General features: G+C 42.0%; 1 protein-coding gene across 1 annotated transcript in view; it reads right to left on the reverse strand.

Annotated features, from left to right (window-relative positions):
• The window catches only part of LOC308644065 (olfactory receptor 7A10-like), a gene marked incomplete at its 3' end in the record, with an annotated part of 107564 nt that overhangs the window by 2469 nt on the left and 92755 nt on the right, over positions 1 to 12340 (reverse strand). Inside the window, exon 2 of the mRNA XM_081284760.1 lies at positions 862 to 949. Within this exon, the coding sequence (XP_081140886.1) occupies positions 862 to 917 (56 nt within the window). The 5' untranslated portion in view covers positions 918 to 949. The remainder of the gene's footprint in view (positions 1 to 861; positions 950 to 12340) is intronic.

Here is a 12340-nt window from a genome sequence, read left to right on the forward strand (position 1 = left end):
AAATGTCCATTGGTAGGAGAATGGGTACAAAACACAACAGAATCTTATTCAGCCTAAAAAACAATGAAATCCTGCCTTGTAGCAACGTGGATGGAAATGGAGCTCATTATTATAAGTGAGATAAGCCCCGACAGTAAGAAAAATCTCTCCCGCTGTCATTCATGTGTGGAAGCTACAACTCCTGAAAGAGTGGAATCCTGGTCGCTGGAGATGGGGAAGTTTAGGAGGGAGGGAAGACAAGGCAGGGGAGATGCTGAGCTCCCACACACTGATAGGCAGGAGGAGCAGTTCTGGTGGTCTGTAGCAGGGGAGGGGAACGGTAGCCATAGAAACCTTCCAACATTTCAAAGTAACTAGAGAGTCTGAAGTTTCTCAATATGTAGAAGTGATTAATGCTTGAGGAGAAGGAAATGCTAACTACCCTGAATGGTTCATTTCACATACAATGCATCTTCCAAATTATTCTATGTACCTAATAAATATAGGAATGTTAGGTGTCCGTTAAAATATTTTAAAAATTGTATTTAGCATGTTGAAGAACCAAGTAATTTTGTGCCACTGAAACATCAAGACAAATGACTCTGCCCAACTCTTTGCTTTTGCACTATTAAATTTGCTACAAAATTTTTCCTTTGAATTGTAGTGCACTGTCATTTGATTTCTACCTGTCGTCTTGAGTCCTGGTCACTGTATCAGGAATCCCCAATAGGAATGTGGAAGCTGGTGAACTTATGATGGTGTTATGTCCTGATAAAGCCACCATAAGAGCTGTAACATCATAAGTCAAAAATGCACTAACCTCCCCAACCCAACAGCATCCCAGCTGAGCAGCACAGCAGCTATGGAGTCTCAGGTGCTTACCCAGGGGATGGTCTGGCTGACCAGGAGTCCAGCTCTGTGCTACCAGAGTCCAGCATAATTAAAGGGTATTGTCTTACATATCACCAGCCTGGAAAAGATCAAAATTGAAAATTCAAAGTAGTTTTTTTATAAGGCACATCATTTTTAGATGATCATAAAGTTTAAAAAAATCATTATTATTTTGAGCCTCATAATTTGGGGACTGTCTGCATACTATTCTCAGGTCCACTTGCTCTGAAACTGACACACACACTCCCACACAGACACATACACACAACAGCCCAACGTGTTCATATAATGCTCTTCTCACCCCAGCCACATTATCCAATAGGAATGGATACAAGGCAAGTTGTCAAACTCAGTTTCACTTTCCCCTAAAGAATGAAGCAATGGTGCTCAGAAACTCCAGGTTCTCGGTCTCCCATCACAGGTACCTTGGAGATCCATTTTTGTATGGTCATTATCTGCTCTGCATTTAAAGAAACAAGAAATATGCTCAATAAAGGGAAGGGGATGTAAAAGGGACCTGAGAGAGGAACCGTCTAAGGAGGCAGGGGTCCCTAGGATGCTGCAAGGAAGGAGAAGCTGCCTTGATTCTGGTAGCATTTCCCTCCCATGTTTCCCTCAGTGGCCAGCAAAACTATAAGGGATCAAAATGAAGAAAGGGCATCTTTTCAGCGTCCAGGAACACCACATCAACATTCAAATAGACAAACTGAATATTGCAAGCCAATAACCCACGAAAGGAAGTTCACCAAGAACAACAAATGCTCTCCACACTGTCCCCGGGACAGCAGGGGAATGGCCTCCCTGAGCCTGCTGCTCTCTGGCCATGAGAGGAAGAGAACAGCCACGTCCTGTCAGTCCAAGGTGGAGCATTCTGAGGAACGACAGCAGAGGAGACATATACAGCTCCTCAGACTGCTCATTAGGCGTGTTCCTCATTATGGCAACACTGGGCACACAACCAATTCCCCTGCTGGACAGTGCTCTGTACACAAGAATGCTTCTTTTTCAAGCAGATTCTCTATTCCCAAGAGACAGAATTAAAGTCAGCAGAATTCATCCTATTACTTCATCTCTTCTTCCTTCCAGAGATTTAACCTCATGACACCCCAAGCTGAAGTTCTCTTCCGAGTCTGACAGGAAGAACCTATCTTACCCATGAGGCTTGGAATGGTTAAGTGATGTGTCCATTAGGCCCACTGGAAGTCAGGTTCTCAATACATGAATTTTGGAAGAGGCAGAAATATTAAGTCAATAACAGAATAGAATTGCCCCAGACCAGGAACTACCTGCCTTGAACAGGTGCTCAATAGGCATTTGGGAGGGGAAAACATGGCAGCAGGAAGGGAGTGAGCCACCAGGGCCCCGTGCTGCCAGACCTTCAGATCTCACCTAGTCAGAATACTGCATCTCTGAGGTGTTAGAGCACCCCTATCCAGCTGCTCTCCGCAGAAATCACCAGCACTGTGACCCCATGTGGGGCTCCAGGCCTCAGCATTTCAGGAGGTCATCCAGCATTGGAGCAGGACCTAAAGCCTGGGGGAGGGCCTTAGCAGAATCACCTATGAACATATCCTCAGATCGCCAAGATGTCACTCGGCTCCCACACAGGTCACTCAGCTGCTACCTACCTACAGCCCAAGGCCATCACCCAGCCCTCCCCACTTCACCAGGCTCCCTCCACCTCACCAGACACCCAGGTGCTGAAAGCAGGCCACCACCATCTTGGCTCAACATTCTCACCATATTATCTGGGGGCAGTTCCCAGATAGGATCTCTAGTGGCCAGGTACCAGATTACCAACCTTCCCCCCATCCCCAAAGGTGGTAACCCAACACAGTAGTTGCCCAAACAGGTGTGCAGTGAGACCAAGGAGCTGCCCACAGATCAATTTAGAGTTTCCTCAATTGGAACTGCTAGGGGAGAGGGAAAGACCAGGAACTGGGAAATCTCCAGGCAAGAGAGGGAGATAGTACAGGGCACTCATGTCATATGAGTAAGCGGTCCCAAAAAGAGACCCGTGAGAAGCAAGCTCTCTAGAGGGACTGGTGGTGCCACTCCTCCATCCAGGCACCCTGCTCCAGGACCAGTCTTCCCATCCTGCTTACCTCCACCATCCAGAGGACAGAGGCACCAGCTTACAAAGGAGGACAACACCTACTGGATGAGAAGACAATCATGACACATACAGATCTCTAAAACTAGACCCTGGCTTCTTCCTTCAAGGTTTTGGTTGGTTGGTTGGTTGGTTGGTTGGTTGATTTTGGAAAAGTTCTGGTCTAGAAAGGATGTTTCTCAACTCTCCATGTTGACCTCTGTGTGAGGGAACCCTGTGGTGTGGCCTCCTGTGCACTGAGGAATGATGAGTGACATCCCTGGCTTCAGTCCACAGTCAAGACCCAAAGTAGTGGGTAGGGCTGGAAGTCCTTCTGCAGAAAATGTGGAAGTGATGACTAACTGTAAAATAGACAACAAGGTCTCCATGGGGCAGAATCAGAGAAGAAAATAGTTTATTTTTCCAGTGGCACCAAAAACGTTCATGAATTATATTCCATGAATTTGCACCAGGAAGGTGAGAAGCAAAGTAATTTGATGCACCAAAAAAATATCAGTTTTATAGATTTTCCCAAGAGTGGAACAAAGTAAAACAACTGAAAAGAGTCAGAAAATCCTTACTGTGCCTAGTTGGAGCCATCTTGAGTGGGTCAGTGATGGTGTCCATGAGTCAGTCCAGCACAGCACAGGGAGGTGGACTCAGGCTCTGAGCTGCCTGCCTGGGTCCTGGGAGGACGTCCCCTCCACCACCACCATCACTATCTCCCAGGAGCCAATCAATGCTGGACTCATCACAAGGGTTGCCAGGAAACCCTTGTGATGTCACAGTGACCTGAGCCAATGAGGACAAGGTAATGGTCACAATAGCAGCTGTCTGTGGATAATCTGCTCTGGGCAGGTCATTTCCTGTGAGCTTTAATCTTAGTTCACACAGAAACTAAGGAAGGGGGAATCTACCAAGTATGTGTATAAGGAGGCAAGGTTTGTAAGTTTGATTTCCTGTCACAAGGGAAGCCTTCAAGAGGCTAGTGTCAACTTACTTAGACAGAAGCCAAGCTAGAGACTCCAGCGCTGACCACCTAAAATCAGAACTGAGGTTATGGAGGCCTTCATGGTGGAGAAGGCCTTGGAATGCCTGCACTTGACTCTAACACTGGACCACAGCCTCAGTGCTAATTAATGAAACCACCATGTGACCCTATAGTCCCACGAATGGAAATGGTCATCCAAGAAAATGAAGATGGCATCTCAGAGATTTCTGCCCTTCCATATCACTGCAGCATTGACCAGAGTAGGCAGATATGGAATCCACTTAGGTGTCTATCCATGGATGGATGGATAAAGAAAACACCTTATGTATACTAAGGGGGTATGGTTCAACCATAAAAATGTAAGAAATCCTGTCAATTGTGACAACACAGATGGAAATGGAAGTCCCTAAATAAGTGAAATTAGGGAGACAGAAAGACAAATGCCACATATGGAACCTCACATGTGGAATCTAAAATCACTGATTTTATGGAAATAAAGAGTGAAATGGTGGTCACCAGGGACTGATATGGTTTGTGTGGTTGTGAGGAGAGACGTTGGTGAAAGGATCTGAGGTTCAGCCAGACAGGAGGAAGAGTTCAGAGTTCTACAACTTGGTGACTCTAGTTAGCTACAGAATTTTTAACAATACTGAGTGGATATTGAGTGCCTCACCACAAAATATAATAATTATGTGAAGTGATGCACCTGACATTTAGCTGGATTCAGTCGTTCCACAATGCATGTGTTCTTGAAAATGTTCTGCCATAGGCCATAAACACAAGTTTCCTGTGAATTTAAGAAAAGTTATCCACCAACAACTGGCAGCCTCAATGCCAACTGGGAGCTCTTAGACAAACAAATTCTCACCTCACTGACATGCCAAATCACAACCTGCATTTCAACCAGATCCCCAAGTGATTGATATTCACACTGAAGTTGGAAAGATTCTGGTCAGAAAAGTGGTTCTCAAACTCCCCACCATTGACATTTGAGCTAAACAAGACCTTGGTGTGAGGGGTCCTGTACTTTGCTGGACACTGAGGAGCATCGTTGGCCTCAACTGCTGGGCACAGTAAAAATCCCAAGTTGCAACAACCCCAGACTTCCTCAGCCACCCGTCTCCATCATCATGCCTGGTGGAAGACCAGTGCCCTGGAGCAAGAGACATGGAATGCCAGGAGGAACGCTCCTTCTTACTCAGTTCATAATTAGAGGCAGATCTCTTAGTCTCTGGGCCTCATTTATATAGAAGTAAAAAATTAATCCTCGTACATCTGTAAAAATGAAATGAAGCAATCCTTGTGAGATTTTAACTTCAGTCTATGCTGCACACACACACACAAGAATATCTCTAAATATATCTCTAATAATTACCTAATGTTTTATAAATGAAGGCATAAATGACCATTTTATACTTGATATTCAAGCATGAAACTCATAAGTGCCTTGTAAAAACCATCATGAATCCAAGGGTTCTGGCAAATTCCCATGACTTTAACAAATGAAGACAGTTCTCTCCCTTGATGAAGAGGAAATAGCAATTTCCTAAAGATAATGGGAAATGTGCCCCTCTACAAGACTGTACTTGGGAGATCCACGGAATCTAGCAAAGCCAAGTAGCTCAGACGTTTTGAGGGTTGGGCACAAATGCTAAGAAGTTTGGGCTTCTGGAACGTGGAGGATTTTATGGACAAAGAAAAGCAAAGCCTAGTTTCACCTAATTGCTCTGATCTCCTTGGAACATAGAAGGAACAGGAACATTTTCCTTGCTGTTCACAACAATTACTCCCAGGGAAGCCAAGTGCTCAGGGGAAGGAGTGAGGAGAGGACTGAACCTAATGAGCAGAGACAGGGAGCTTCGTGTAGATGCCCTGATGTTGTCCCTCAGAGCAGGCAATCGCAGGCTGAGCAGGACCTGGTGGCTTGTTCTGGAGTCCTAAGTCTGGCTCAGGGGCCTGGGCTTCCCTCTCAGTGCTGTCTTGTCAGGGGACAAAGCTTCAGTCTCCACCATCAACTTGGCAGACTCCAGATTTCCACAGGAAGACCTTCTCAAAGACCCCATCTATGTGAGACTGAGACCTGGTAGGTCCTGCAGGAAATGTTCACCAAGAACAGAAGCTGACAACATCAACCCACCCACACACACAGCCCAGAGCTGAGAGAGCTGAGTGCTGACTCACTCATCTGCCACTGGTTAACATGTTAAAAAGAGAAGCGACTCTCAGACTCTGCAGTGCTTAGATCATTGCTGACAACATATAATGGGAACAGAGTCCAATTGGACAAGACTGGGAAAGTGTATCAAGTATTTTCCATAAAATGAGAACATATCCAGGGAGCTCCCCAGTAGCAGGTTGGGCAAAATGAGTCTCAGGGGTGGCAGGTTGTGCAGTGAGCTGAGGGCATTTCTTCTTTAATTTCAGCCTGGAGTGTATTCAAGCCATTTCCATATTCATTACAAAGGGGAGACTAATGGGCTGCTTACAAATACTGCCTTGCCACCCTCCTTCAGGGGATACACATCTTACCTCATCCTCTCTCATGCTGGGTGGTCACTTGAGTGAAATAGTTTTTATTTGATGGGTCAAAAGAGAAAATTAAAGGGCTTTTTTTCAGTCCTTTCCTTACTGCCCAGGGTAAGTACATTTTTTAGCTTGTTAGCCTTTTTCTTTCAATTTGCAATTGGAAATACTTTGCTTTTGTGGGAACTGGGCATCTTTATATTCTGCATTCAAAGAAAGAATTGGAAGTTATTTTCACTAAGATTGCTGCTTGCCATTGAGCTCTTTATATATGTCTTGAAATTTAGGAAGGGAACATGTGAGCTTATTAATTTCCTGTAGCCAAATCTAAGAGTTGGTCACGTTGCTGATCCACCCCACCACTGCTTTTTATATTTAATCTTCCTCTGCATGATCTGTAACAATCAAGTTCCTTTTTTAACATTTTCTTCAATTTTCTTGTCTCTTTTTCCTTATTATTCCCTTATTCCTTGGTGTGGTTCTATTTTTTTGAGTAGCAACACCCTTTCCCCTCTTGTGGAACATATTCTGTTATATTCAAGTGAAAATCGACTGTGTCTTACTCAGAAGCCCGTGTTTCATACACAGGAGTTTCATTATGTCTACAGAGATGGCCTCTCTGCACAGTTGGAACAGGCACCTGGCCTCGCGGGTTTACTGCTGGGAATAGGTGGGAAGATGCAGGTAGCACTCCTGGCCCACGTGTGTGGTGGGAACTCATGAAGGGAGCATTGGTGGTGCTCAAATCATGGTGGTTACTCACTCCATCACTCCTACTGCTATATCCAGTGTCCTCAGCACATTTGGATCCACTTATGTTTTTACAGGCTGAAATTAGAAGTTGGAATACCACTTCTTTCACTGATCTTAAAAAAATATTTTTTATTATTTTATTTACAGGTATTTGTCAATCTTGAACTAGAGACTCATGATGATGGTTATTTTAGTTATTTTTTAAATTTATTTATTCTAATTAGTTATACATGACACCAGAATGCATTTCAATCCATAGTACACATATAGAGCACAGTTTTTCATGAATCTGGTTGTACACATTCATGTCTTCATGTATGTACTTAGGGCAATGATGTCCATCTCGTTCCACCAACTTTCCTACCCTCATCCCCCGCCCTTCCCTTTCCTCCCCTTTGCCCTATCTAGACTTTCTCCATTCCTACCATGCTCACTGCCCCATCACCATTATGAGTCAGCATCCACATATCAGAGAAAACATTTAGTATTTGTTTTTTTTTTAGATTAGCTAGCTTCACTTAGCATTATATTCTCCAACTCCATCCATTTACCTGCAAATGCCATGATTTTATTCTCTTTTAATGAAGAGTAATATTCCATTGTGTATATATACCACAGTTTCTTTATTCATTCATCTACTGAAGGGCATCTAGGTTGGCTCCACATTTTAGCTATTGTGAATTGTGCTGCTGTAAACATTGATGTGGCTGTGTCCCTGTAGTATGCTGATTTTAAGTCCTTTGGGTATAGACCAAGGAGTGAGATAGCTGGATCAAATGGTGGTTCCATTCCAAGTTTTCCATATTGGCTGCACAAATTTGCAGTCCACCAGCAACGTATGAGTGTGCCTTTTTCCCCACATCCTCACCAATACTTATTGTTGTATGTATTCTTAATAGCTACCATTCTGACTGGAGTCACATGAAATCTTTGAGTAGTTTTGATTTGCATTTCTCTAATAGCTAAAAATATTGAACATTTTTCATCTATTTGTATATTTGTTGATTTATTGTATATCATCTTCTGAGAATGTTGATTCAGTTCCTTGGCCCATTTATTGATTGGGTATTTGTATTTTGAGTGTTAAGATTTTTACATTCTTTTTATATCCTAGAGATTAGCACTCTGATATGTGTGTGGTAAAAATTTTCTCCATTCTATAGGCTCTCTACCTACATTATTGATTGTTTCTTTTGCTGAGAAGAACTTTTTGTTTAACTTATTAATCCATTCCATTTATTGATTCTTGAATTTAAGTCTTGTGCTATTGGAGTCTTATTAAGGAAGTTGGGCCCTAGCCCTAATCCAACATCATGAAGATTTGGACCTACTTTTTCTTCTAGTAGGCACAGAGTCTCTGGTTTAATTCCTAGGTCCTTGATCCACTTTGAATTTTGTGCATGGTGAGAGATAGGGCCTTAATTTCATTTTGCTGCATATTGATTTCCAGTTTTCCCAGCACCATTTGTTGAAGAGGCTCTCTTTTCTCCAACATATGTTTTGGCACCTTTGTCTAATATGAGATGACTATATTTATGTGGGGTTGTCTCTGTGTCCTCTATACAGTAAAAGTCTACAATTCTCTTGGTCTACAAGTTTATTTTGGTGTCAATACCATGCCATTTTTGTTACTATTGCTCTATATTATAATTTCAAGTCTGATATAGTGTTGCCACCTGCTTCACTCTTCCTGCTAAGGATTGCTTCAGCTATTCTGGGTCACTTCTTTTTTCCAAATGAATTTCATGACTGCTTTTTCTGTTTCTATAAGGAATGCCAATGAAATTGCATGAAATCTGTATAGAGCTTTTGGAAAAATGGTCACTTTGACAATATTATTTCTGCCTAACCAAGAGATTGGTAGATCTTTCCATCTTCTAAGGTCTTCTTTAATTCCTTTCCTTAGCATTATGTAGTTTTTATTGTAGAGGTCTTTCACCTCTTTCATTAAGTTGATTCCCAAGTTTTTTTGAGGCTATTGTAAATGAGGTAATTTTTCTCATTTCTCTTTCAGAAAATTCGTCACTGATGTACAGAAATGCCTTTGATTTATGGGTGTTGATGTTATATCCTGCTACTTTTTAAGGAGTTCATTCCTTAAAAGAAAAAAGTCAACAAATAAGTGACTAACATTACATCTCAAAGTTCTAGAAAAAGAACAAATCAACAGCAAAAGCAGTAGAAGACAGGAAATAACTAAAATCAGAGCTGAAATCAATGAAATTGAAACAAAAGAAACAATTGAAAAAACAAAAATTTGGTTTTTTTCAAAAAATAAATAAAATTGATAACCCACGCTAACAAAGAGAAGGAGAGAGAAAAATCAAACTATTAACATCCATGATGAAAAAGGAAATATCATGATGGACACCACAGAAATACAGAAGATAATTAGAAATTATTTTGAAAATTTCTATTCCAATAAAATAGAAAATATTTAAGGCATCAACAAATTTCTAGAGTAATAGGATTTAACCAAACTCAATCAGGATGATATACACAAGTTAGACGGGTCACTTTTAATGAACTAGAAGATACCATGAAAAGCCTACCAACCAATAAAATCCCAGGATCAGATGGATACACAGCTGAGGTCTATATTAGTTCTTTTGATGGACGTTTTATTTTAGATTTGTTTTATTTCAATGTACTTCTTCCTCTCCAACCTGTCCTTTGTGGACATCTGCTTCACCTCCACCACCGTCCCAAAGATGCTGGTGAACATCCAGACACAGAGCAAGGCCATAACACATGAAGACTGCTTCATACAGATTTATCTTTTTATATTATTTGTAGGGTTGGACAACTTCCTCCTGGGTGTGATGTCCTATGACGGGTATGTGGCCATCTGCCACCCCCTGAACTGCATTGTCATTGTAAACCACAGGATCTCTGGTGTGCTGGTGCTGGCATGCTGGGTCACAAATGTCCTGAATTCCTTACTAGAAACTTTAATGGCATTGTGGCTGTCCTTCTGCACAGACCTGGAAATCCCACACTTTGTGAACTGAATCAACTGGTCCTACTTGCCTGCTCTGACATTTTTCTTAATGACACAGTGATGTATTTTGCACCTTTGCTACTGGATGGAGACCCCCTCATGGGTATCCATTACTATTACTCCAGAATAGTGTCTTCCAATCTTACCAGCTCAGGTGAAATACAAAGTATTCTCCACATGTGCGTCTCACCTCTTCTCACTCCTTATTTTATAGTACCCTCCTGAGGGTGGACTTTAGTTCTGCTGTGACCCAAAATTAATTCTCTACTGCCACAGCCTCGGTGATGTACACAGTGGTCACCCCCATGCTGAACCCCTTCATCTACAGTCTGAGGGATAGAGACATCAAGAGAGCTCTCAAAAAAAAGTTCAAGATAAAACTATAAAAGGGCCCATGTTGCTGGGTCTGAAAGATTTTTTTTAGATCACAGAGCTCAAAACCTCAGGGAAAAATATTACAATTTTTTCATCTGATTTTAGAAGTACAACTTGTTCCTTCTGTTCATTTTCTGGAGTTTCTCTTCCTTTGATCTCAACTTCTCTACAAAAGTTATAAAGCACACCCTGATAATCTTTCTGTTCCCTCTGAGATATGAACAGTGTTCCTCTTAACCACTTGCATACTTCCTCAAACTTATTCTTTTCTTTATTTTTAAGAGAGAGGGACATAAGTTTTTAATATTTATTTTTTTTTAGTTTTCAGCAGACACAACATCTTTATTTGTATGTGGTGCTGAGGATCGAACCCAGGACCGCACAAATGCCAGTCGAGTGCACTACCTCTTGAGCCACATCCCCAGCCCTTCAAACTTATTTTCAATCCTGGATTAGATATATTAGAACTTCACTTTCATATCATGGGATGACATGCATTTCTGAAAACCATTTTCTCTCCCATGATGGATCATGTGGAGTAATTTTTCTTTTATTGATACTAAAACACACAGTCGTGCATGGTACCCCTGTGGGGGAAATGCATTTGACAGTTAAGATGGCCTGTGTAATAATCCTATACTGGAGGGAATCCCACAGCATGGCTTTGCCCTTGTGGGTCCCTCATGCCTCCGTGTGTCCCCATCTCAGCTGCTCTTCCTGATGAGGCAGATTCTAACAGACCAGTGAGCTTCATGGCTGAACACTGGCTTTTCTTCTCACCATTGGGATTCTTTTCTCTTGCCCAGCTTCATGTCCACAGTCTCTACTATAATCACTGGAAAAGCTTATTTTCAAATACATGTCTCCACTTGAAGTCTAGATGGAAATAAAAACTTAAAATGAAAGTTTGGTTAATTTGGTCTCAGAAACAGAGAGGACATTAAATATGATGAGACCAACCTCTACATTACACATTGTATTGCTATGTAAAATATGTCTTTTCACCTGGCAAATACAATCACGGAGGTGTGGAAGGTTGGTGTTTGTGTGTCAAGGGTTTGATCGTTGAGGTTGGTCGGCGTTTTCTACGCTGCAATATTGAGTCATTCATGTGTTTCTGCTTGAAAATGTTCAGCGCTGCCTGGAAATATTAATCCTTCCATTGTTCTAAGTGAAATCTTCCTCCCCTTTCTGAATTTTACCACAGCAAGAGAAGGGTAGTAAATGAGCAATACCCGTATCCTCCATTATGTATGTCCTTCAGGCTCAGAATGACTTCAGTCCTCAAGATCAAAGGATGGCTCACAAGGGAGCTTGATTCCTGCCCTTCATGGGATTTCTGGCCACAGGCTCTCCTATGAAAGTTCTTTTCCTGAGTCAGACTCAGAAAACCCCAATAGGTAGTCCCATTAGGTAATTAAAAAAAAACTTATTAAACTATTTGCATTGAGGACTGCTTTTCCTGCAGCAATATCTAGGCCTTGCAATAACTAAAGAGAACAGAGCTGAGGGTAATTGTAATAAACTGCCAGTTTGTTTCTTTGGTATTTGTTCTGATTTTAAAGACAATATTCACAGTTGGATATAAAAGGTGGGGTAAAGTAGTCACAGTTTGCAAAGATGAGAGCTTGGATGCCTGTAAGGGACTGTCCTTCTGTCCATCACATACCCCACTTACCCAGCAGCTCTGACCTAGAGAAGCTCATACAAACACACACACACACACACACACACA

This window comes from Spermophilus citellus (assembly GCF_964194105.1).
Source record: "Spermophilus citellus genome assembly, chromosome: 3".
Lineage (NCBI taxonomy): Eukaryota > Metazoa > Chordata > Mammalia > Rodentia > Sciuridae > Spermophilus > Spermophilus citellus.